The sequence below is a fragment of the Amblyraja radiata genome, chromosome 5, assembly GCF_010909765.2.
Source record: "Amblyraja radiata isolate CabotCenter1 chromosome 5, sAmbRad1.1.pri, whole genome shotgun sequence".
Lineage (NCBI taxonomy): Eukaryota > Metazoa > Chordata > Chondrichthyes > Rajiformes > Rajidae > Amblyraja > Amblyraja radiata.
This window is the reverse complement of record NC_045960.1, coordinates 31,862,395-31,890,130: the sequence shown is the minus strand read 5'-3', so window position 1 is coordinate 31,890,130 and position 27,736 is coordinate 31,862,395. Positions and strand designations below refer to the sequence as shown.

Below are 27,736 nucleotides of genomic sequence, written 5' to 3'. Positions count from 1 at the left end.
CACATCTTGGCAGCACTTCACAAAATTCAAATGCATGCATGGCCCACAATTGGTGTGAGCGCTCATTTAAGGAAGCTTGCAATATATGTGATGCTTCATTTGGCAATATTTTAAAAAGGTCCTTTCCTGACAAGATTCCGGTCAGAAATTCACCAGTGGAAACTGGTCATGGCTATGTGCCCTCCGTTTAAAAACACCACGAACTGTTGCCAAATCTTTTCCTATCCAAGGTACACAAAAATGCTGGAGAAGCTAAGCGGGTGCAGCAGCATCTATGGAGCGAAGGAAATAGGCAATGTTTCGGGCCGAAACCCTTCCTCAGACTCTTTTCATATCCAACCACCTTCACTTACACACACTATGCTATCCTCCTTAATAGGAACTCCCCCTTTCCCCCGCATCACCATTACCTTTGTCCCCACAAGCTTCTGAACTGTGTGGGCTTCCAGATCTCACTCCATGATGGAGTATACTATACCAATTGAAGGAAATTTTAAAAAGGGAAAATTTGACCTTGACAGAGCCTGCAAATTTGAGAAATTTGGAATAAGAAAGTGTAAACACGACATTAATTACTGACCCACAACATAAAAGTTACAACAGAGAATTAAGTTGAGAATCAAGCTCAGCCAGTTATTTTATATATGTTACCAAGGAGGAATAGTGATGTCCTTAGGCATATGGCAATGCAGGTCCACACTGAAATCTAACAATGGTATGATTTCATATGGTCTGCCAGTGACTGAGCAGCCTGAATGAGCCAGTGGCAAGGGATATGAGTCAATGTTAGGGCCAAAACAAGGTAGCATTGGTGGTTGTGATGTTCAGTTGTCTGTTCTCTTTAAGGTAATCATCTTAATGTGGATGAACTTGTAGTTGTTGATAGTGACATTTAAATCATTCATTGGTGAATGTACAGTTGACTAGATGCCTGAATTGGCAAGTTATCCTGAAACTGCTACTCTCACTGTATATTTTTTTAGTTATGTGCGATCTAAAAAATGTGAATAAAGTGATTTTGTTTTGAATCACCTAACATTAATTTATCATTGCTGCATAAGAGATGAAAACTGCACTGAACAGGGCATTGTTAAAAAAATTCCAACTTCATTATCTCCGGTAGCTTTTGCACATATTTAAGATTTTGTTTCTGTTGCACAGGGTTACGCATGTTCTCGGGGGACAGTTCAGGACTGATCATTGTTTGGAGCACCATTGTAAATGAAAGTTCACAGGAAAATCTAGTTCAGCAGTGGAGCATAGACAAGGTAAATAGCAAGGAATTCACTAGATTTTTAAGAAGTAGAAAATGGGGGTTGACAGGCTACTTGGCCACTCTTGCCTGCTACCCTTCCCATTGGCATCATGGCGCATGGCTGATCTTTTATCACAGGAACACTTTCCTGCACATTATACTCAGCAGTTGCATCCCCACACCCTTCTTCATGGAAAATTAAAAAAAAAAAATCCTCTTAAATGGCTGACCATTTAATTTGAGACGAGGTCACCAAGTTGTATTGCCCTATCATTGACTCAGATACCTTGTCACTATTTATTGCAGGCTCCTCGGTCTAAGAACATGTTAACTCTGTAGCCATTTTCTTAAAGCTCTTAATTTTCAAAATTTAGAGTCACTGTCATATAACACAGAAACAGGCCTTTCAGCTCATCTTGCCCATGCTAACCAAGATGTCCCATCTAAGCCAGTCCCATTGGCCTATGTTTAGCCCATATCCCTCTAAATCTTTTCTATTCATGTACCACTCCATATGGTTTTTAAATCTTGGTATTGTGTCTGCCTCAACAACTACTCTTGACAGCTCGTTCCATATACCTACCACACTCTGTATAAAAGCTGTCCCCCAGGTTAATACTATATCTTTCTCCAATAACTTTAAAACTATGTTCTCTAGTTTTTGATTCCCCTATCCTGGGGAAAAAGACTGCATTCACGCTATATATTCTCATGATTTTATGTACCTCTATAAGATCATCCCTCACTCTCCTGCTCCCCAAGGAATAAAGCCCTTGCCTGTTCAACTTCTCCCTACAGTACTTCAAGCGTAGCCTCACTGACAGTAACTTAACGTCCTAACTTCTACATTAAGTTCCCTGACAGATGAATGCTAATATATCGAAAGCTTTCTTGACCATCCAGTCCAACTGGGATACCACTTTCCGCAAATTATGAATTTATACTCTGAGATCACACTGCTCTGAAAACAGTACTGAAAACAATATTTTCCTGTTGACTCATAGAAACATAGAAAATAGGTGCTGGAGTAGGCCATTTGGCCCTTCGAGCCAGCACTGCCATTCAATATTATGGCTGATCATCCAAAATCAGTACCTCGTTCATGCTTTTTCCCCCATATCCCTTGATTCTGTTAGCCCCATGAGCTATATCTATCTCTCTCTCTTGAGAACATCCAATGAATTGGCCTCCATGGCCTTCTGTGGCAGATAATTCCACAGATTCACAACTCTCTGGGTGAAAACGTTTTTCCTCATCTCAGTCCTAAATGGCCTACCCCTTATTCTTAAACTGTGACCCCTGGTTCTGGACTCCCCCAACATCGGGAACATTTGAACAATCCTCTAAGAATGTTATATGTTTCTATAAGATCCCCTCTCACCTTTCTAATTTCCAGCGAATACAAGCCCAGTCGACCCATTCTTTCATCATATGTCAGTCCATCCATCCCAGGAATTAACCCGGTAAACCAACGCTGCACTTCTTCAATAGCAATAATGTCCTTTCTCAAATTAGGAGCCCAAAATTGCACACAATACTCCAGGTGCGGTCTCATCAGGGCCCTGTACAAATGTAGTAGGACCTCCTTGCTCCAAAACTCAAAGCCTCTCGCAATGAAGGCCAACATGCTGTTAGCTTTCTTCACTGCCTGCTGTACCTCAGTTCCTCTCCAATACTAACAAAGTTGGCTTGGCCTAATTTAGAACTTTAACCGTGAACCAGCTCATTCTTCTAATCTCTTAGTACAGGTTTGATGTTCCATGAATCCACCTGATGAATGTTTCCTGCACTTCCTCCACTCTTGCAAGTTTATCCTTCCTAGATAGTTAAACTAGACTTGCAAGCAATATTCCAGGTGTGGTCCCTCCTGGGCCCATGCAATTGGACCAAATGCAGTTCATACCATGAAAATTTTTGTATCTATTGTAATGAAAGTATGTTTTCAATATTTTGTTGCACGATGAAGTCAGTGGCTAAATACAGCTGACTGCTGGGTTCCTTGTGATCCCACCATGACAAAGAAGAATTCCTTTCTATTTGATCATCTTACCCACAACTGACCTAATTGGCTTATCATATCAAATACTGGTTTGTGTAAAATGCCACCAGAGTGGCAAACTGATTAACTTCTATGATTCCAAGGAAGTATCAGATATTTCTGAAACTGAGTTGTAAGCAGTAGCTTACATTAAGCTTCATTATTTACATGGCTAAACTTGTAATAAATTCTTTGACTGGTCAATTTATTTTTATCTCTGGATAGCTTTCATTTCCACCATAGTTTTTTTGTACAGTGATACCTCACTCCATCCCCACCCTGATGGAACCTGTAGAGAATTGTTTACAGATGTTTCCATTTCCTTTTTATATGTCTCCTCTTGCATTTTATTTTAAAGTTCTTACTTTCTGTTCTTTGCTCTTACTACACCTTATACTTTCAAAAATCAAGCCGTCATCTGCCTCTGGGCTCAACCACTTGACCTGCATCCCATGTCTTCTCCAGTTTTCAGTTTTTAGCCCATTGCTCCTCTGAATAATAATAAATCCTTTGGGCTCTAATTATATTTAAAGCCAGTTTGCAGTTGCAGTTTGTTGGCAATTTTGCAATAGATATTCAGGTGTGATGAGTAACTTGGAAAAGTGTTACACATTTTCATTTCATTATACTTTTTCCAAGTGTGGTAATTTTAAAGATTAAATATTCGATGGTGCATTGACAATTTCGTGTTCAATATTCTTTGCAGGACATATTACAAAATGACCTTAAAGGTATTCCTATAAATCATCTGGAAGTTCATCCAAATGGCAGACGCCTGTTAATCCATGCCAGGGACAGCACACTGAGAGTGATGGATTTGAGAGTGTAAGTAATTTTAATAACAACTATTTCTGTGATTTTCATTTTAACCACCAGTCAGTCCAAAGAATGGTCCTGGCCCAAAGCGTCATCGATCCATTCGCTCCACTAATGCTGCCTGACCCACTGAGTACCACCAACACTTTGTGTCTTGCTCAAGTTTCCGGCATCTGCCATTTCTTGGGTCTCCAGTCTAATTAGGGACCTGCATTGTGTTAACATTGAGTTCTTTATAGTTGGTGGTTTTATTTACACAAAGGAACAGCTATTAACTTTGCTGGCAACTTTAATGTACAATAATTTATCAAAGATTTGCTGCAAGTCCAATGGGTGAAATCTCTTCCACGACAACATGGCTTTTTATAAAGCTCAATCCAAATCTCTTGGAATTTATTCCAAAGCAGTTTTGTGATTTTCTGATGGGCCCCTTCCCCATCCAGGTCCTTCTATTATCATCCCAGTGATTGACATCACGGATAGACTTATTCTCTGACTGCCCTCATTTTGGGGTGATAAAAGAGCCATGTTTTTAGTTTGGGAGACCTGTCCATTGAATTATTAAGGATAAGCACCTTTTAGTCCTGTGCCATTTACAACCTTGTCATCAAGGCCAATGTTGAACAACAATGTGGATTTCATAGATTGAGTAAATCTCTATGCTGACACATTTGAGATGCTGAACCTTTGGGTGGGGGAGACAATGTCTGCATATGAATGGCTATTATGAAATTTGCTGAATAGAAATGTCTTACTAAACTTTAAGAAATCCTATTTATTTTCTAGACTAGCTGCAAAGAAGTACACAGGGGCAACAAATTACCGCGAACACATCTACAGTACATTCACACCATGTGGGACATTTCTTCTCTCAGGGAGTGAAGATGGAATATGTTATGTTTGGAACACAGATACAGGTGTGTTTCAACTGCTAAAGCAATGTTTTATTTTGATCTATTACATTTTAGATTAGATAAATCTAAATTGAGGCAATGGTCAGATACTAAAATTGGGACTTGAATGCATGTCCACAGAGGGATTAGGAAAGGTCATTGAAAGCAAGTAGGATTTTTACTATTATCAGTTGAGGCAGAGCAAATAAGTACAAGGAAGGCATTCTAATGTGGTATGAACAGTTAGGTCACACCTAAAATCCTACAGGAAGGACGTGAAGATTTTAAAAGGCTGTTGTCAGAAGTTGATAGTTTATAGCAAAGACAAACAATTGGATACATTTTCTTTTGAACATAGTGGGCTGTCGGGAAATTTAATAGATGTGAGTAGCTTATAGGGTAAATAGGATGAATCTATTTCCCCTTGGCAGAGTAGTTGATAATTGGGGAAGAATTTAAGAGGAAATAGAGGAAAGTTCAGAGTGCAAAGTGGGGTGGTAATTTGGCACTAGGAAGCAAAATCTCTCATGTTTAAAGGCTTTAGGAGTGCGGTCTTGAAGAGTCATACCTACATGGTTATGGGCCAAGAGCTGGGAATTGGAGCAATGCAAAAAGCTCTATTTGTGGCTGGCAAGAACCAAATGATCATCATCTGTGTTTCTAATTCAATGAGAACCTTGCATTAGGATGAAAGTGTTAACAGCTTTTTTTCCCCATTTAAAATATCCCTTTCCACATTTATAACAATCTTGTCAGTGCAAAAATGTTGCTTGCTACAAGCTATCAATAATTGAATTTGAAAAATGTCTTTCCACATTTTCATATTAGATATCTAAATAAGGATTTTCAAAAGGCTGTTTTTACACATTTAGAAATTAATCTATCCATTTATCCCTTCAGTTAAGTTTTTAGATTTTTTTCATTAATTTGCATCTTTCATGAGTCTTTTATATTATAATAAAGACACAGAAGCAATTTTGAATGTTGCAATGTCTATATTACTAAAAGTCTGATCTTGACCACTTCCTGTTGTTCTGTATATTAAGTTTAGAAAAAACGCTGTCACTTACGGCTGATTTTTGGCCATCTAACTCGGAGTCCCCCTCCGCTGTGCAGGACGAGGAATTTTCCCATCGATGACAAATAAAAGAGTTATTAGTGTTTAAAAAAGGTTGAGATTCTCTTTCCTGAAGGCCATACCCCTTCCGGAGGGACTATAAAATCCGGAAGTGTTGAGTGCCTCAGTCAGTCTCTGCAAGATAGGGGAAGTGAGAGGGTCACGTCTCTCAGTCTGAGCTGTGAATAACACCTAACACATGTCTACTAAACTATTAGTGTGGTTTTACTGATCTTGAGTGCCCTTAATGTGGTTTGAAAATGAAAATGTGGTTGGTTTGAAATATAGTACAGCAAATGATTGTTGGTGGTGGTTGGTTCGAAATAAAGAACAGCAAATGGTTGTTGGTGGCGGTTGGTTCGAAATAAAGCACAGCAAATGGTTGTTGGTGGCAGTTGGTTTGAAATAAAGCACAGCAAATGGTTGTTGGTGGCGGTTGGTTCGAAATAAAGCACAGCAAATAGTTGCTGGTGGCGGTTGCTTCGAAATAAAGCACAGCAAATGGTTGTTGGTGGTGGTTGGTTCAAAATAAAGCACAGCAAATGGTTGCTGGTGGTGGTTGGTTCGAAGTAAAGCACAGCAAATGGGTGCTGGTGGTGGTTGGTTCAAAATAAAGCACAGCAAATGGTTGCTGGTGGTTGGTTCGAAATAAAGCACAGCAAATGGTTGCTGGTGGTGGTTGGTTCAAAATAAATCACAGCAAATGGTTGTTGGTGGTGGTTGGTTCGAAATAAAGCATGATTAAAAGTCTAAACTTGACAACTTCCTGTTTGCACTGTATATTGATTTTAGATAAAACACTACCACTTATGGCTGTGATTTTTGGCCATCTTACTCTGTCCTCCTCTGCTCATTAGGTGCAGAGGATTCTTCCCATCAATGAAAAATAAAAGTGTTATCAGTGTTTAAAAAATGTTGAGAATCTCTCTTCTGTCAATCACACCATGAAGGCCACGGAAGTGTGGGTGTGGCTCAGTCTTTGTAAGATGGGGGAGGGAGAGGTCACGACTCTGTCTGAGCTGTGAATCAACTGAACACACTGAATGTCTACTGAAATGTGAGTGTGATGTTTATGTGGTGTTTGTGTGTTTTTTTGGTGGTTTTATGGTGGTTTCACCCTGCTTGAAATTGTATGAAATTGCATTTGAATGTGGTGGCTTGCACCCTGCATGAAATGGTATGAAACTGCATTTGAATTTGGTGGCCTTGCACCCTGCTTGAAGTGGTATGAAACTGCACCTGAATTTGGTGGCCTTGCACCCTGCTTGAAGTGGTATGAAACTGCACTTGAATTTGGTGGCCTTGCACCCTGCTTGAAGTGGTACGGAACTGCACTTGAATTTGGTGGCCTTGCATCCTGCTTGAAGTGGAATGAAACTGCACTTGAATTTGGTGGCCTTGCACCCTGCTTGAAGTGGCATGAAACTGCACTTGAATTTGGTGTCCTTGCACCCTGCTTGGTGGCATGAAACTGCACTTGAATTTGGTGGCCTTGCACCCTGCTTGAAGTGGCATGAAACTGCACTTGAATTTGGTGGCCTTGCACCCTGCTTGAAGTGGCATGAAACTGCACTTGAATTAGGTGGCCATGCACACAGCTTGAAGTGGCATGAAACTGCGCTTGAATTTGGTGGCCTTGCACCCTGCTTGAAGTGGTAGGAAACTGCACTTGAGTTTGGTGGCCCTGCACCCTGCTTGAAATGGAATTTCAAGGAATAGCCGAGGGTAGTGAGGGGAGCAGAAAGGATAATTGGCGTCTCCCTACCTTCGGTACAAGAACTGTTCCAGAGCCGCTGTCTGAAAAAAGCTCTGAGAATAGCTAAGGACAAACTGCACCCCCTCCACACACTTGTCCCAAGCAGTCGTTCCAGGTGCGACAAAGGTTCACCTGTATCTCCTCCAACCTCATCTACTGCATCCGCTGCTCTAGATGTCAGCTGATTTACATCGGTGAGACCAAGCGTAGGTTGGGTGATCGTTTCGCCGAACACCTCCGCTCAGTCCGCAATAACCTACCTGACCTCCCGGTGGCTCAGCACTTCAACTCCCCCTCCCATTCCCAATCCGACCTCTCTGTCCTGGGTCTCCTCCATTGCCAGAGTGAGCAACAGCGGAAATTGGAGGAACAGCACCTCATATTCCGTCTGGGGTCCTTGCGTCCTTATGGCATTAACATTGAATTCTCCCAATTTGGCTAGCCCGTGCTGTCTCCTCCCCTTCCTTAACCCTCTAGCTGTCTCCTCCCACCCTCCCATCCGCCCGCCCTCGGGCTCCTCCTCCTCCTCCCTTTTTCCTTCTTTCTTTCCCCACCCCCCATCAGTCTGAAGAAGGGTTTCGGCCCGAAACGTCGCCTATTTCCTTCGCTCCATAGATGCTGCTGCACCCGCTGAGTTTCCCCAGCAATTTTGTGTACCCCCCTCCACACACACCTGGATCTCCTGCCATCAGGCAAGAGATACCGTAGCATCAAAACCCGGACTACCAGACTGCTAAACAGCTTTCTGCCACAGGCTGTGAGGCTGCTAAACAGTCACTCCACCTGATTCTGCTGCTTTGCACTGACAATTTAATAACTCTGGCACTGGCCACTCAAATCAGCTGCCCTGGACATTTTAAGGACTGTTTTTACTGTATTTTAATGTTGCTGTTTTACCTGCTTTTAATTTATTTATACTGTTTCATCAGGGACTGGAATGTTTTTACTGTTATTATGTGTGAAATGTTTAAGTTTTATGTGCGATGCTCCGGTATTCCCTTGGAAACGTCTTCTCATTTTGCACTGTACAATTGTTGCTTTGCAAGATGACAATAAAGGTTGATTGATTGATTGATTGATTTAGTCAACTGCCAGCCCACCAGACGTGAGTGAGCTGCCAGCACATCAGGCTTGAGTGAGCTGCCAGCACATCAGGCTTGAGTGACTGAGCTGCCACCCCAAAAATCCATTCGGCCCACAATGTCCATCCTAGCCTGCTGTAAACCAGTCTTTTCAGCCCACAACACCCATACTAGCGCTCCAGAAATCCCTTCCCCTCCCACCCTGGCCACCAATATTGGAATTGGTGGAGAGGTGCAATATTGTGTTGGGGGATCAGCCCTCCCGTGTGAACATGGGACCCAACGGGTCCCACTTAGTCCAGCAGGAAATATAAAGGCACAAGAATCGACACGTAGAAATCTAATGATGACCAGAACTAATTTAATAAATAATAGAGGGTAGAATATTACCAAAAATAATCCAAGACTATCCACAAATTTCATCTCTCTCTTTTGATTAGTCCTACAGTAGGGAAATGCCATACTTCCAGCGGTGGCCATTTTTCACCCAGGGCATTCAGAGAGAATTATTTAATCCTTTGGATGTTGGAAGTTGAAAATTCTCTGACAGTAGTGAACTATGATTGAGTTCTTGTGGCTTTGCCAAACTTTGTATCTCGGCCAACAAATTGACTGATCATTTACATAGAACAGTACAGTACAGCACAGGAACATGCCTTTCAGCATGCAATGTACATGCCAAACTTGATGCTAAATTAAACTAATCTCCTCTGCCCCCATGTGATCCATCTCCCTCCATTCCATGCATATCCATGTGCCTATGTAAAAATCTCCAATGTCAAAAGTAATATCTACCTTCATCACCACCCTCTGTTTCAGACGCCCACCATTATCTGTGTATTTAAAAAAACTGCTCCGCACTTCTCCTTTAAACGTCGCCACTCCCATTTTAAAGGCTGTGCATTCCAGTTCTTGACATTGTCACCCTGGGATAGTGCTTCTGACTGTCTACCCTATTTATGCAAACTCATATTTCTTCAACTCGTTCACATTGCGCAATCCAATCCTGTCAGTCCCCTCTATTTCTGGAAGATCTTCGTATCTGTGATGGAGACAGAGAGAAAATACTTTTAAAATTTGAGTTTAGTTTTGTTTCTCCCCGCTCACCCCCCCCCAATATTTTCTCCTGTCAATGCCAGGCAGGAACACATTAACCTCTAGTGATTTTGATTTTAATGTCTTTTGCATAAATATAGAAGCTATATTACATGCTATTGGAGAAGGGGGAGGTGAAATAGGAGGCTATACTTCAGGGTCAGTTAAGGATGGATAATTAATATAAGAATTGCTAATGACAACATCAGTGAACTATTGAATAACATAATTAAAAAGTCATGTTCTTGTTACTAGCAATAAGTCATTTGTATTTAAATTTCAAGTTTACATCTCCATCCTTCTAAATGTATTTGGTTAATTATTTGTGTAACTGTTTCATTGTGTTTATAGTACACTGATAATCACCGGTCAGTTTGTGTTGTTTTTAAGTGGCAAACTTTATCATAATCTCAGTAACAATTGAGTCCATTTCAAATTCGCTTCCTTTCTTTTGGTAGGAGACCAAGTGGCAATGTATTCTGATCTTAATTATACATCGGCTGTCCGTTGTGTCGCCTTTCATCCCCATGAACACATGGTGGCTTTTTGTGCCTTTGGACCAAATCAGCCTATTCTTGTCTTTCTTTATAATCAGCAAGGTGAGTGACTTTATACTTTACTTTAGACTTTAGAAATACAATGTGGAAACAGGGCCTTTGGCCCATTGAATCCACGCCGACCAGCGATCACCCTGTACAATAGCACTGTCTTACACACTAGGGAAAGTCAATTAACCTACAAACCTGTACGTCTTTGGAGTGTGGCCAGAAGCTGGAGCACCTGGAGAAAACCCACATGATCACCGGGCGAACATTGAACTCTACAGACAGTTCCCATAGTCAGGATTGAGCCTGAGTCTCTGGCTCTATAAGGCAGCAAATCTATAGCTGTGCCACCTTCGGTGACATGTTAAAGTGATGCTTAGAATATCTGTGCAGGTGATCTGTTTAAATGAGGCTTGATAATTCATAAATGTGAGTATAGTAATTTGCAAAAATAAATATTTCTATTTAAGCACCATTCGGAACCATTTTATACATTGTGTAGAAATGCTTTTAGTCAACTATGATATCTCCAAAAGCTTTTGGATTCATAACATTGCTCACTGTTTTGAAACTGTGGAGAGACTGGAATAGAGATACGGGTCAGCGGCAGCAGCATCGGTGTCTGGGGAGACAGTGAAGGTCGGTGACAGCGGCGGTGGACCCGCCCAGGGAGGTGGTGCGAGTCGGCAGCCGCAGCAGTTTTGGTGGTCCAAACCTGGGTTTAGTGGGGGGGAAGGCGGTGAGGTTCGGAGAGGTGGTGGATGTTGTTGTTGCTCCTCATGGTGGCTATCTCGGCCTCGTAGTGGTTGGGCAGGCGGCACTGCGTTCCAGCGGTGGAGCTCCGGGCCTGCGGGTGGGCGGTCGAGTCGAGGAGTGTCGATCGAGGGACCGTTCTGGAGTGGGTGGGTGTGAGTGGGTGTGTGTGGATGAGTGAGTGGGTGAGTGTGTGAGTGAGTGGGTGGGTTGATGGGTGTGTGAAGGACCAGAGCTGTGGGAGAGTCAGGGTGAATTGGTGATCACCAAGTCCAACAGCATGCGCAGATCTGCCATGAAAAGAATGTTGAGCTGAAAACAGTGCATAGACGACAAACTCACTGAAATAAAAAAACTTCTAAATAAGAAGAGCTTGAAAATGAAATAAGTTTATTGGCCAAGTATGTACACATACAAGGAATTTGCCTTGGTGCTCTGCTCGCATGTAACAACACGGCATACAGTAACAATTAAGAACAATTAAAAATGACACATAAAACATTAAACATTAATGTAACCAAAAAGACAATACGGGGAGAAAAGATGAGGTACGAAGGTAAGCTAGCCAAGAATATAAAGCAGGATAGTAAAAGCTTCTTTAGGTATATGAAGAGGAAAAAATTAGTTAAGACCAAAGTTGGACCCTTGAAGACCGAAAAGGTGAATTTATTATGGGGAACAAGGAAATGGCAGATGAGTTGAACAGGTACTTTGGATCTGTCTTCACTAAGGAGGACACAAACAATCTTCCTGATACAGTAGTGGCCAGAGGATCTGGGGTGACAGAGGAAGTGGCAGTGACTAGTGGGGTACCGCAAGGCTCGGTGCTGGGACCGCAGCTATTTACAATATACATCAATGATTTGGATGAAGGAATTCAAAGTAACATTAGCAAATTTGCCATTTAGAACGGAGACGAGGAAACACTTTTTCTCACAGAGAGTGGTGAGTCTGGGGAATTCTCTGGCTCAGAGGGTGGAGGCAGGTTCTCTGGATGCTTTCAAAAGAGAGCTAGATAGGGCTCTTAAAAATAGCAGAGTCAGGGGATGACACGAAGCTGGGGGGCAATGTTAGCTGTGAGGAGGATGCTAGGAGGCTGCAAGGTGACTTGGATAGGCTGGGTGAGTGGGCAAATGCATGGCAGATGCAGTATAATGTGGATAAATGTAAGGTTATCCACTTTGGTGGCAAAAACAGGAAAGTAGACTATTATCTGAATGGAGGCCGATTAGGAAAAGGGGAGATGCAACGAGACCTGGGTGTCATGGTACACCAGTCATTGAAAGTAGGCATGCAGGTGCAGCAGGCAGTGAAGAAAGCGAATGGTATGTTAGCATTCATAGCAAAAGGATTTGAGTATAGGAGAAGGGAGGTTCTATTGCAGTTGTACAGGGTCTTGGTGAGACCACACCTGGAGTATTGCGTACAGTTTTGGTCTCCTAATCTGAGGAAAGACATTCTTGCCATAGAGGGAGTACAGAGATGGTTCACCAGACTGATTCCTGGGATGTCAGGACTTTCATATGAAGAAAGACTGGATAGACTCGGCTTGTACTCGCTAGAATTTAGAAGATTGAGGGGGGATCTTATAAAAACTTACAAAATTCTTAAGGGGTTGGACAGGCTAGATGCAGGAAGATTGTTCCCGATGTTGGGGAAGTCCAGAACAAGGGGTCACAGTTTAAGGATAAGGGGGAAATCTTTTAGGACCGAGATGAGAAAGACATTTTTCACACAGAGAGTGGTGAATCTCTGGAATTCTCTGCCACAGAAGGTAGTTGAGGCCAGTTCATTGGCTATATTTAAGAGGGAGTTAGATGTGGCCCTTGTGGCTAAAGGGATCAGGGGGTATGGAGAGAAGGCAGGTACAGGATACTGAGTTGGATGATCAGCCATGATCATATTGAATGGCGGCGCAGGCTCGAAGGGCCGAATGGCCTACTCCTGCCCCTATTTTCTATTTTTCTATGTTTCTATGATATGCGGAGAAGGCAGGAATGGGGTACTGATTGGGGATGATCAGCCATGATCACATTGAATGGCGGTGCTGGCTCGAAGGGCCAAGTGGCCTACTCCTGCACCTATTGTCTATTGTCTATTAATAATAAAACATTATAGTTTAAGCATGTGAATGAAATAAAAAAACAGCAAAAGGAGGCTACAGACTTTATGTTATTGAGTAGAGCTACTGCTCATGGAAAAAAGCTGTTTTTATGTTTGGTGGTGGTAGGTCTTTACAGTCCGGAGTTGCCTTCCAGAGGGAAGTGATTCAAAGAGTTTGCCTGTGGCAGATTGTGTTTCCTCAACTGCCGCAGGAAGTACATCCTCTGTTGGGCCTTTTTGACTGTGGAGTTGATGGTGGTCCTTGGAGATGATGGTTCTCCACAGAGGACTCCACAGATGTGACTAATGTGACTGTGGTGTTGTTGATGGTGAGTGGGGGGGGAGAGGAAGGGGAGCTCTCCTAAAGTCCACTATCAATTCCACTGTCTTAAGAGCATTGAGCTCCAGGTTGTTACGAAGGCACCAGGACACCAGTCATTTCCTGTCTGTAGGCAGATTCCTCCCCACCCTGGATCAGTCCAATCAGGGTTGTGTCGTCCGCAAACTTGAGAAGCTTGACAGAGGAATCTGTGGAGGTGCAGTCGTTAGTGTAGAGAGAGTAAAGGAGAGGGGAGAGTACGCAGCCTTGCGGTGCTCCTATGCTGAGGGTCTGCGGGTCCGAGATGTGCTTTCCCAGCATCATATGCTGCTTCCTGTCTGTCAGGAAGTTGGTGATCCACTGACAGAGTGGTTCAGGCACAGTCAACTTGAAGAGTTTGGAGTGGAGTAGCTCTGACATAATGGTGTTGAATGCAGAACTAAAATCAACAAACAAAATCTTTGCACAGGTTCCCTGGCGGTCCAGGTGCTGGAGGATGAAGTGCAGGCTTAGGTTGACTGCATCATCCACTGATCTATTGGCCCGGTATGCAAACTGTAGAGGGTCCAGCAGGGGTTTGTGATATTTTTCAGCTGGGCCAACGCGTCTTTCAGGGGTCTTCAAGACTACAGAGATCAGCGTGACAGGCCTGTAGTCATTAAGACCAGTAATCCTTGTATTTTGGGGTACAGGGACAATAGTGAGACTTTGAAGCAGGCAGGGATAGTACAGGTTTGCAGGGACTGGTTGAAAGGCAAAGTTTTCCATTATCATGGTTTCAGATTGAACAACTAAGAGATGAGAAAAAGGACCATCAGTGCTCTATTGAAGTACGAATATAGATAAGTTAACCATCTTGTGTGTAATTATTATGTAGTTTAGTGTCGTTCTGTGCAACCTGGACTAATGGATTGACTGATCACCTTCTCAGATTTCCCTGAAAATCAGTGTCTGTATATCAGAGCAAACAAGTAACACAACAGAAAACAAGGTCTTAACTACAAATTCCAATGGGCATTTGGCAATAATTCGAGCTATATCAATGGTTCATAACTTCAAAGGAACTTTGAGTTGAAAGTTGATTTTTCTGCTGTGTTCTTTATACCAGAGGTGTGCAAAACATGATTTTCAATCAAATCTGAGATGATGACCAGCCAACCTTCCAACTTACTTTTATTTGGTACAGAATCAAATCATCAATCTTTGCTGGATTTTGGTCCTTGAAAATTGTATTTTTGGACCTCCCTTCAAGGTCCTTAAAAACTCCTTGAATTTATAGCTGTTCCAAGTGTACAAACCCTGTCCCTGTCACCAGTTTGCCTGCCTCCATCCCTGAGAATTTCATTTAATCTCTTCTTGTATTTCTACGGTGTGATGAACCATGGCAAAGCTGGTCAATTTAGTCTTCACTGCATTCCCACACCCAGCAAACATATTATTTATTGAGTTGGGAGATCAAAACGCCACATAATGTTCCTGCTATGATTTCACCAGGGTTTTCTTACTTATAGCAAGACATCCTTGCTCCTGTAAGTCCTACAGTGTAGAAACAGGCCCTTCAACTCAATTTGCCCTCATGTCCCATCTATACTAGTCCCACCTGCCTGAATTTGACCCACACTCTTTTTAAACCTATCAATGTATGTGTCCACATGTTTTTTAAATGTTGTGATAGTACTTGCCTCAACTACCTTCTCTGGCAGCTTGTTGCATATACCTACCACCCTTTGTGTAAAAAAAAAAGTTGCCCCTCAGGTTCCTAATAAATCTTTTCCCCCTCATCTTAATAAGTGTCCTCTGATTCTTGATTCCCTACTCTGGTTAAAAAAAACATTGTGCATTTTATCTATTTCTCTCATGATCTTACAAAATTACACCTTGTGCTGCTGTGCTCGAAGGAATAAAGTACCATCCTTCTCAACCCCTCCTTGTTTTCTGGCCCTTGGCAACATCTTTGTAAAACTCCTCTGTACCCTTTCTGGCTTAACACCATCTTTCCTATAACAGGATGACCAAACATGAACACAATACGCTAAGTGTGGCGTCACCAATGATTTGTACAACTGTAATTTAACCTGTCAACTTCTATACTCAAAATTCCAACTGATGTGATCTAACTTTCCAGAGTAGCCTACCGTACAGAACCTTATTAAATGTACTGAAATCCTTTTTGCAACAAATATAACAGTTCTGTTCTTAACAGTGGCATCTACCCATTTGCTTTACATTGACACTTTTTTAGGAGGTTGGACAAAGGCTGGAGATGAAAAGCTAAAAGGTTTGAGATAAGGATAGAAGAAGTGCGAATTGTGAGGCCAGAGGAAGGAATATAGGAGGAAAGGGCAAAGTCGGATCGAGATTATGTGGGGCACAAGGAAATGGGGAGGGGGAGGGGAGAGCAACAATAAAAAGGATATGTGTGGATTAGTAGTTACCTAAAATTGGAAAATTCAATATTCATACCATTAGGTTGTAAGCTACCTAAGCAAAAATTGTTTTGTTTAGAGATATAGCATGGAAACAGGCACTTCGGCTCACCGAGTCCACACTGACCATCAAATACCCGTTCACACGAGTTCTATGTTATCTCACTTTCTCTTTGACTTGCTACATACTGACGGATATTAACAAATTAACCAACAAACCCACATGTCTTTGGGAGGTGGGAGGGAACTGGAGCACTCGGGGGAAACTTACGCAGTCACGGGAAATGTGCAAAAACTCCACACCCGCAGCAGTCGAGGTCAGATGAACCCAGGTCTCTGGCACTGTGAGACTCTACTTGCTACACCACTGTGCTGCTCTAACCTGGAGATGTTTCGGGCCAAGACCCTTCTTCATTGATTACATGTAATAAAAAGGAACTGCAGCTGCTGGTTTATACCAAAGATCAGTCTGAAGAAGGGTTCTGACCTGAAATGTCATCTATCCATTTTCTCCAGAGATGCTGCCTGACCCACTGAGTTATTCCAACATTTTGTGTCTATCATTGATTACATTCTGTGTTTATCATCTTGTACCCTGTCCAGCGTAGGCATTTGTTGATGACCATTGTGTACAGGCTTGAAAAATTGTAGAGACAAAAAACTGCAGGTGTAAATAGCTCGTTCTAAGCTTCCCCCCAATCTAGTTTCAGTCAATAAGATACTGCGTATGGTGTACACAGCCTAAAGTTGTAGGACAACTTGTTCTATTTGATCTTATTTGATTGTGCACGCCAGGTTGACTGCATTAGTTGAAACAGGGCGGACCACGTGAAGTTTGCAATCTCCCACCCCATACTGAGTCAAGCACTTGCGCATCTAAACTTTATTTTGGGAAAACACAATAACAGTTCCCCAAATAACTAACCACCGCGGGTTCGATCCTTATATCTGCCTGGCCAAGCCCTCCTAGCCACGTGCAAGTAGAGACACTCCAGAAGGTCACGCAGTCCTAAGCGTTCTCCCAGAAGATCGACACAGGACCTCGTGGGAGCGGCCTTTTATAGGTCCCCGAACCTTGAGGGGTCGAACCACATGGGGGTGGTCTCTATACAGTCCAATAACAGATATCGATTAACACAGTACATGATAGACATTTCCCTGACCTAATAATACAGTGACTAATACAACGTATCTGACGAAGTTTCTAGATGCAAGTTAACAGAGATGAATTATGCAACATGTGCCTGGATATTCAAGAAACCCAGACAAGGCTCAACACTTAACCCAATCAACATCTAGCAAAGTAAAGCTTTGCAACAATATTTACAATGTGTATGTCTGGTTTCCCAATGTGTACAATGTGTATGTCACCCAATCCGTTTCATGCAATTTACAACCAATTGTAAGAATCTGCAGATGTTCCATTCTCTTCCTGCAATTTATCTACGCTCTAGATAAGCTGGCACCATTCTGCAGCTTGTCCCATTTCTGCTGGAGGCACATTTAAATTGACCAAATGGCCTACAGCCCAGAAGCCTTTACTCAATTTTAGTGTCCTTTGGCCAGAATTAACACAGGTGCTGGTTTACAAAAGAAGAGCTGTGCTGGAGTTACTCAGCAGGTCAGGCAGCATCTCTGGAGAACATGGATAGGCAATGTTTTGGAAATGTTCTCCCGAGATGCTGCCTGACCCAGTGATTTACTCCAGCACTTTGTGTCTTTTCTTGAAAAAATTAAGTATGTTTTGAAGGAATTGAGCTGTATGCCAGTTAACCTGATGGTAGTTCTGATTACAATGCTGCCAATGTTTGATTCCTGCAGCTGCTGTCAGGCTTCGAGTTTCAGTTCTGCATGGAGACCGACCAGGTGCAGATTGAGCAGAAGCAACAGGCAATTGTAAATTATTACTCTTCTTTCTAGTGATGTGCCCAATCTTGCGTGACAGGGGAAATCTAGTGATTCTCTGCAGGTTAACCTGCCCTGGAACAGTGATTTCATAAGCCCTAAGCAAAAGTAGCATATGCAGTTCAAAATCAGATAGGTCCAGATGCTGGAGATCTGAAATAACAATAGAAAATGGTGAAAAAAATCAATCATATGTGCAGAAGAGGTTCACCACGATATTGTCTGGATTAGAGAGTATTAGCTATTAGAAAAGTTTGGACAAACATGGATTGTTTTCTCTGGAACATCGTAGGCTGAGGGGAGAGCTGATATAATTTTATAAACTTGCATCGATAGAGTAATCAGTCTTATTAGCTTTAAAGTGAGAGAGAGAAAGTTGAAAGGAATGGTGTGAGGCAGTTTTTTTCCCCACACACTGGTATTTTGGCAGGGTTTTGCATGTTAGGCTAATCTAGAAGGTTGGATCACATGAGATCCAGGCTGAGCTAACTAATTGGATGCAACATTGACAGTAGGAATTGGTAAGTGGGAGTAGAGGGCTGTTATTAAATTTGGAAGCCTTTGAAACCACAGGTGTAGGTATTAGTTTTCCACCTTGCACTGAATCACTTGGATAACAAGAACACATATGTCAAACTGTTGTTAAATGTTCAACAACTATCACTCCCTTTAAACTTATCAAACTCTGGGAACTGCCACTTCTTCTAACTGAATCCTTGCTTTCCTCCTCAGCAGAAGTCAATCAGTGTGTATTGACAGCAACACTTACTCCTATGCTAGGGCAAGGAGGATCTCAAGATTGTGTGCTCAGTCCCCCGCTCTACTCTCTCTATACCCACGACTAATCTAGTCAGATATAACTCCAATGCCATCTTTACATTTGCCAACAATAGCACCATTTTTGGATGAAGTGAGTCAATACAGGAGGGAGATCAATAATCTGTTGAATGGTTATCAAGCAAGAACCTTGCTCTCAACCTTAGCAATACCAAGGAGCTGACTGTTGGTTCAGATAAGGAAACCCGAGGATCCATGATTTGTCAGTAGGACGGCGATGAAGTAAGTTAACAGCTACAAGTTTATAGCGCATACACATGTTTGAAGATCTGTCCGTATCCCAGCACACTGATCCAATCGCTAAAGAAACTTATCAACACCTCTATTTCCTCAAAAGCTTGAGGAGATTTGGCCTGTTACCAAATAGTCTATCAAACTTCTACAAGTGTATGGTAGTGAGCATTCTGACTGGTTGTATCATAGCCAGGTACAGTAACTTGAATACCCAACAATGAAAGAGGCTGCAGAATGTGGTGGACCTTGACCAGTCTATCACAAATATTGATGATCAAACAAATCTACAGGAAACAGTGCTTCAAGAAGGCAGCGGATGTCATCAAAAACCCCACCACCCTGGCCATGCGCTTGTCTAGTTGCTGCCATCCAGAGGTAGGTACAGCAGCCCGAGAACCGGTTTCAAAAACAGCTTCTGCCCATCGAAACATCAGGCTCTTGAACCATACCGCACAACTGTAACCGTAACCCTTAGCAACAAGCTACCATGGACTACATAGGTTGCACTCTGTATTGCACTATTTTGGTCTGTTTACCGACTATCACTGATAATGTGTTAATGTTTATTTTATATTTATTTGTTGTTTGTGCATTAATGTGCCTGTGAAGCTGCACAAAAGTAAGAATTCCATTGTTCTGTTCCAATTCTGATCCAATTGTTTGTAATCTATATTAATGACTTAGATGAGTGGCATTTGTATGTTTGAGGATGACATCAAAATTGGTCGTGTAGTGGACTGATGTGTTGCATTTTGCTACGTAAAACAAGAGCAACACTTGCACAGTATTTGGTAGGGCCCTGGAAAATGTTGTGAAACAGAAATACCTGGGGCAAAGATATATAATTTTCTGAGAGTGGTGACAGAGTGGAATATTTCAGAAAACGATGTATCTATACCTCCAGGATATGTTTGTCTTCATTGGTCAGGCAATTGAGTACAGGTGTTGGGACATTATGTTGCAACTACACAGGTTAATAGTTGGACTACATCCGGAGTATTTTGCACAGTTCTAGTCACTCTGTTAATACAGGTGCACAACCTTTTATCCGAAGATCCAAATAACGAAAACCTCCGAATAGCGGACATTTTTTCGGTCCTTGAAGAAAGGTCCTTGAAAACGTTCACCGAGGGCGGCCCGCAGAGGTGACAGCGGAACCTCCGGTCGGTCCTCGAAGAAAGGGGAACTAAATCCCCATTCATAAAAGAGAAGGTGAGGGTATATTGCGCGGGAGGGTTAATAATTGACAATATGCTGCTGCCTGCCCGCTGAGTTAAAAAGTTCCCACGGTAGACTCACGATACACAGTGTATCGTGAGTCTTGCGTGGGAACGTTTTAACTCAGCGGGTAGGCAGCAGCAGATTGTCGCTCCCTTCAGTTTCACCCCACCTACACCCCTCTGCTTCCCGGCCATGTGTGTGACCCCTTCTCTCCCCTCTCCAGCTCCCCGCTCATTGCACCGGCGCGGGAGCTTTGCACTGTCTTCACGTCGGCGATACCAGCAGGTCAGTGCCAGTTACCGGAGACGTCAGGACCAACGGGACGCCGACCCCCAGGCCCACTGCAATCACGGAGATCCCAGAGACCCACAGCCAGCAGCAGCCCAGCCCCGTTCCAACTCCAGAGGAAAACTGCAAACTGGCCGGAGACGTCAGGACCACCAGAAGCCGTTCCCCGAGCTGCGCCCCCTCATCGGGACACCGACCCCCAGGCCCACTGCAAGCACGGAGATCCCAGAGACCCACAGCCAACAGCAGCCCAGCCCAGCCCCGCTCCAACTACAGAGGAACCAGGTTTGCGGATGACGGGGCGCAGCTCGGGGCGTCGTAGGGGCCCATCGGGGAGCGGGTTCCTGTTGGACCTGACGTCTCCGGCCACCTGCCATCCTCCGGGAACTGTACCGCCCTTGCAGGAGAGTGGGGTTGTTTGCAGTTGCAGAGGGAGGGGGCAAGGGCGGTACAGTTCCCAGTCTCAGCTCCAGTCCAGGGGGGTGGCCGGAGACGTCAGGACCAACGGGACACCGACCCCCAGGCCCACTGCAAGCACGGAGATCCCAGAGACCCACAGCCAGCAGCAACTCCAGCCCAGCTCCGCTCCAACTCCAGAGGAACACGTAGGGGCAGAAGCTGATGGTGTGCAAGGTACGTCTTGTTCTTGGGGTGGCGGATGAGGGGGCGCAGCTCGGGCTGTGGGCAAACTGCCACTTGTCGCCGTAGCGGCCCATCGGGGAGCGGATTCCTCTGGAGTTGGAGGGGGAGGGGGGTATTGTGCTGTTTGATCGCCCCCTGCTATCCCAGGGACAGGGAGACACCGGCTTTTTAGACTGGTGGGCAATCACTTCCAAAGTTCTGCCCACACAGTCAGTACACCTCTCCTACACTGCATTTCATACAAACATTTATTCTGCAAGAAAAAACTACATTGAAGACTCAAACTCGCGACCGAGTAACTGCCAGGATCGAGGCGCAAACTCGCGACCTAGCTCGGGGATTCAAGAATCCCCGAGCTAGGCCGCCTAAGGGCATGTAGCCCCGCTAGGGTGACATGAGTGCGAGAGGTGATTCAATGCTGCGGGCACATTTACAAATTCAGGAAAAACATTCAACACACTGCATTTCATACAGACATTTATTCTGCAAGAAAAAACGACATTGAAGACTCAAACTCGCGACCGAGTAACTGCCGGGATCAAGGCGCAAACTTTGCGGATATGAGCCGAGCACTCTACCACTGAGCCAGCCATTAAAATCTACGCTAAAATATTTCCATTCCGAAGGCCGACAAATTCTGAATTACGATAAGTGTCTGGTCCCAGGCTTTCGGATAAAAGGTTGTGCACCTGTAGGAAGGACGTTGTTAAGCTGGAAAGGGTGCAGAAAAGATTCACAGGGACGTTTACAAGACTGAAGGGTTTGAATTATAATGAGAGACTGGAAGGACTGTTGGGGTCCCTGGATGGAGTCGAGAGTCGTGCGTCTAATGAGCCTTCAGGTGAGCTTCTGGTCTCGTTGTCCCTGATTCCCGGTCCCGCCGTCTGAAGAACATTCCAGGCAGGTACCATGGCCTTGATACATCGGGAAGGCCTCCGCATTTAAACTGCATGCAATACTCCAAATGCAACCAAACCAAAATTCTATAAAATGCCAACATGACTTCCGACTCTTGTACAGGTCCACCACCAATTTTCTGGCAACGAATGGTCCGCCTCCTCCTTTAATCCAGAGTTGTGGACAGTGAGGAAGGCTGTCAAACTATACAGTGGAATATAGATCAGCTACAGAAATGGATAGAGAAATGACACACAAACAGCACCAGAGGACAGGATTGAATCTATGGCTGGAGCTGTGAGGCAACACCTTTACTAGCTGTACCAGTACTCCACCATATTATTAACAGGGAACTGGAAAGGTGAAGATACCAAATAAAATAAGAACACCATTTGTTCCACTTAACGTTGCACAACCATACAAATCTGGAAATATATCACTGTTCCTTCATTACTACTGGTCTAAACAGCACCATTGAACTATTTTCATTGGAAAGACTGCAACAATGCTTCAACATACCTCCATCTTTGGGCTAATAATAGTGCCTTGCCTCAGCTATCGGGCTGCTACAAATCCTGAGTTGGGGGGGGGGGGGGGAGAATCCTTTCTAAAAGGTGTGGAACCACTGTGTTAGATGAAAAGGATCCTGTTCTTTTGCATTATCAGGATACTTCAATACAAAAATGTAATTTCAGTTGTAATTCTCGTGTGTGTGTGTATATATATATATATATATATACACACACACACACGAGAATGTATATATATATATATATGTACGTGTGTGTGTGCGCCTAGTGACGGCCTGGAGAGACTGACAGGAGGGAATAGACCCCACTGGGACTGGCATGGGCTAGCTCCTCATGCCAGCAGGATCCATCGCTAATCAGCGTTTTGGATCCACCCTTATATTGCTATGAAAGGAATCGACTATGAATAAGAGAACTCGCACAGCAATGGACAGAGCAGCAGCCCTGGCAGGACATAAGCTACGAAGCTGCATCTGTGGCTGGGAAAAGATAACATCAGAGAAGGGTCTCAAGATCCACCAGGGCAAGGAAAAGTGCCTGGGAGAGCTTGGTGTGGGGCCTCGCTTTGACCATTACCTTCTAAGAGGTAGGCCAAATCAGTCGAGTGAAGCCCAGTGGCAGGTTAACCACCTTAGTCCACAGGGTATCAGAACCCTAGGCGAAGCTCAACCAAGTACTGTCCCACCAACAGACACGAGTCCAGAGCCCAACCAGCCACAGTCAGCGGTAGAGAGGAAGATGCAAGGAAAAAAGCAGAATGGAGCAGTCACTGGCTGTGGCTGAAGAGAAAAGATGCTGTCTGGGCTGCCACGTGACCATCTAGAGGCTAACCATAAGACACACACCCAGGGCAGATCACCCTGTGGTGGGCCTGCCTCGACTGAGGGTGTCTTGTGATAAAAGGCCGAAACACCCAGTGACGTTGAGGTTCACAACTGAAGATGTGTTTGATTGGTAGCAAAATCACCTAGTGGTCATCCCCAAGAATACCGGGTGTCAGTTGTGGTGAAGAACCTTAGGGATTGTAACATCCAGTCCTACTAGTCGATATGTGTATATATGTATATGTATGTATATATACAATAGAAATGAACATTCCAAACTTACTCTTGGTAACCATTGAGTCACTGAAACATAGAAACTTATCCCACATGAAGCAGATCATCCAACTCATATTGTCCAAAATAAGATGAATGTGAACATCACAAACCAGCTGTATCATTTGAATTGGCTTCCCAGCCAAAGGTCATAGTATCATAGAGCAAAACAGCACAGAAAGTCGGCCTTTGGCCCAATTCGCCCATACTGACCAAGTTGTCTAACTGAGTTAGGCACACTTGCCTGCACCTGGCTCATATCCCTCCAAAACATGCACCTGTCCAAATGTCTTTTGAACATCTGTGGTAGATTATAATTCTGCCGGTAGTTCCTTTCAGATGTGAAGAAAATCTGTACCCCTATCATTCTTTCAGGTGGTTCTATAAGTGAATTGTCTTTTCCCTACAAATTATTCCACCAATACTCTGAAGACAGCGTTGTCTAGTTAGCAACCAGTCTGCTAGGAAAAATATTTCCTATCTGTTTATCCTGTCCAGGCTGGTAAAAATATTATACATCTAACGGGTCCCATTCAGAATGGCAGGCAGTGACTAGTAGGATACCGCAAGGCTCGGTGCTGGGACCGCAGCTGTTTACAATATATATTAATGATTTAGATGAAGGGACTACAAGTAACAGCAAATTTGCAGATGACACAAAGCTGGGTGGCAGTGTGAACTGTGTGGGCAGATGCATGGCAGATGCAGTTTAATGTGGATAAATGTGAGGTTATCTACTTTGGTAGCAAAAACAGGAAGGCAGATTATTATCTAAATGGTGTCAAATTAGGAAAAGGGGAAGTACAACGGGATCTGGGGTTCCTTATTCATCAGTCAATGAAAGTAAGCATGCAGGTACAGCGGGCAGTGAAGAAAGCAAATGGCATGTTGGCCTTCATAGAAACATAGAAAATAGGTGCAGGAGTAGGCCATTCGGCCCTTCGAGCCTGCACTGCCATTCAATATGATCATGGCTGATCATCCAACTCAGTATCCTGTACCTGCCTTCTCTCCATACCCCCTGATCCCTTTAAGCACAAGGGCCACATCTAACTCCCTCTTAAATAAGAGCTTAACAAGAGGAGTTGTGTATAGGAGCAAAGAGGTCCTTCTGGAATTGTACAGGGCGCTAGTGAGACCACACCTGGAGTATTGTGTGCAGTTTTGGTCTCCAAATTTGAGGAAGAACATTCTTGCTATTGAGGGAGTACAGCGTAGATTCACAAGGTTGGTGGGACTGTCATATGCTGAGAGAATGGAGCGGCTGGGTTTGTATACTCTGGAATTTAGAAGGAGGAGAGGGGATCTTATTGAAATGTATAAGGGTTTGGATATGCTAGAGGCAGGAAACATGTTCCCGATGTTGGGGGAGTCCAGAACCAGGCACCACAGTTTAAGAATAAAGGGTAAGGCATTTAGAACGGAGATGAGGAAACACTGTTTCATACAGTTGTGAGTCTGGAATTCTCTGCCTCAGTGGTGAGTGGTCTGTTCTCTGGATACTTTCAAGAGAGAGTATCCAGATATCCAGATAGAGTCAGGGGATATGGGGAGAAGGCAGGAACGGGGTACTGATTGTGGATGATCAGCCATGATCACATTAAATGGCGGTGCTGGCTCAAAGGGCAGAATGGCCTACTCCTGCACCTATTGTCTATTGCCTATCTGAATTATATCTCTGCGAAATCTACCTGTGAAAAGGTTTCAAAGTAAGCAATACCAACTCTTTCTACATATCTAAAATTCTCCAGCTCTGGCAATATCTCCACACACGCTGAAATACTATTGCGTCGTCCTGATCCAATGGTGACCAGCTATGACTTAACTAGAAGTATACATTATCGAGCTTGATATTCCTGCTCTTGTATTCAATGCCATAACAGATTTGACCAAGTATCTCTCACGGCCTCTAAACCAACTGTTCTGCTATCTTCGGAGATCTTTCAACATGCATGCCAAAATCTCTTTCCTTTGTAATTATTGGTATTCAATTATGAACATTTAGGCAATCTAGCTCCTGCAAAATTAGCTAAAACAGTTCAATCTGAAATGTTAACTCAGTTTCTATTCCACAATATCGCCTGACCAGCTGAGTATTTCCAGCAGTTTTTGGTTTTATTTCAGATTTCCAGGGATTACAGTTCCATTATTTTCATTTTGATTAAGTTAGGTATTTACGTTATGAGAACTTTCCTCTTTAACCTAACCTTTGGTCAACCATCCTGATTTCCTATTTTTGTGGTTATTACTGAATGTCTTGGGGCATTTTTGTTACATTATGGGTGCTATGTAAATGAAATTTGCTGTTTGAAACATAAAATGTTGGAAAAACTTGGGTAGATCAGGCAGCATCTTTGAGAAAAATAAGCATGGTTAAAATTTCAGGTTACTGACGCTTCAGTATGTCTACAAGTACTCTGTTTCCATTTATGTTGATGCTACTCACCAGCTTTAGTTTTTCTGTTTCTTCTTTCGATGACCATTTATATATTTTTGTTATTGTCATTTGTCAATGGTCTATCTCAAAATATTCTAACACTTGTAAATTACATGCTGCAACATTTACTACAAAAACATTTTTTGAGCCTTTTTTTTCATAATGTTGTTTATTAATCAATTAATGCTTCGTTGTCCAGAAGGGAATTCCTCATTACAGTCACCTTGTTGTTCTGCAAATAATTGGTAGGAACCGTAATTCAGTCAGCTGCCTGTTTCTGCATACAAGGAAAGTTCAACGTGACTTTGCCAATCACAGTAATCAATAACATGACATTAAAGAAGTGAAATTTATTTTTTTAAATTGGCAAAAACAGTGTTTTGTATCTTTAACTTAGTATACTGTCTTTAGAAAAAAAGAAAAAATATAGTATTCCATTAAAATTGTTTCTATAAGCTGTGATAAATAGCATTGCATTCCTATTTCAGATCTGTATTTTGGATATAGATCTCTTTCCTGCCACAATTATTACAATTATAATTTTCTTTGGTGTAATGCTGATGTTTAAAGCACTACATGAAATGATGGTTATTTGTAATATATTTTCTATTTCTCCTAGTTGCTCAAATGGAAGCTGAAACTATGAAACATATCTCCAGACCAAATTTAAAATCTACAACTACATCCACACCAAAAGGACCCAAGATTCTTTGCAGCAGTTTTGATAATCGGACTGCATATGATGCTTCTCTGTCTTCATTTGATCTTTCATCGAGGATGTCCGTGAAGATGCATAAAGTTAGGCAAAGGCTGGACTCTGTTATGGTATGTGCAATTTGTGGAAACTGCTGATAAAGAAAAAACAAATGTTACTAAATTGCATTGAATTTTACTTTTAATGAATGTACCACAATATTAACATAGAATTGTACAGCACAGGAACAGGCCCTTTGACCCACAAATTTTGTGCCAATCATGATGCCAAGTTAAACTGATCTGATCAGCATGTACATGATCCATATCCGTCTATTCTCTGCACTTCGACGTCGCTATCCAAAAGCCTCTTAAACACCACTATCGCATCTACCTCCGCCACCACCCCTGGCATCCAGGCCCCCACCACGCTTTGTGTAAAACAAAAACTTGCACTGCATATCTACATTTAACTTTCCCCATCTCACATTATAGCTATGCTCTCTAGTGTTGGACATTTCCACTCTGGGTAAAAGGTTCTGACTGTCTATCCTATCTATGCCTCTGATAATTTTATATATATCTATCGAGTCTTCCCTCAACCTCTGATGTTCCAGAGAAAACAATCTATCCAATCTCTCATAGCTGAAACCCTCTAATCCAGGCAGTATTCTGGTAAACCTCCTCTGCCCTCTCCAAAGCCTTTACATCTTCCTTGTAATGGGACAACCAGAACTGCATGCAGTACTCCAAATGC

General features: G+C 43.0%; 1 protein-coding gene across 1 annotated transcript in view; it reads left to right on the top strand.

The window, feature by feature from the left end:
• ahi1 (Abelson helper integration site 1) overlaps positions 1–27,736 on the top strand; it is a 227,943-nt gene that overhangs the window by 87,495 nt on the left and 112,712 nt on the right. Inside the window, exons 14-18 of the mRNA XM_033020945.1 lie at positions 1,162–1,268; positions 4,000–4,118; positions 4,896–5,026; positions 10,511–10,651; positions 26,906–27,111. Coding sequence (XP_032876836.1) covers positions 1,162–1,268; positions 4,000–4,118; positions 4,896–5,026; positions 10,511–10,651; positions 26,906–27,111 — 704 coding nt within the window. The remainder of the gene's footprint in view (positions 1–1,161; positions 1,269–3,999; positions 4,119–4,895; positions 5,027–10,510; positions 10,652–26,905; positions 27,112–27,736) is intronic.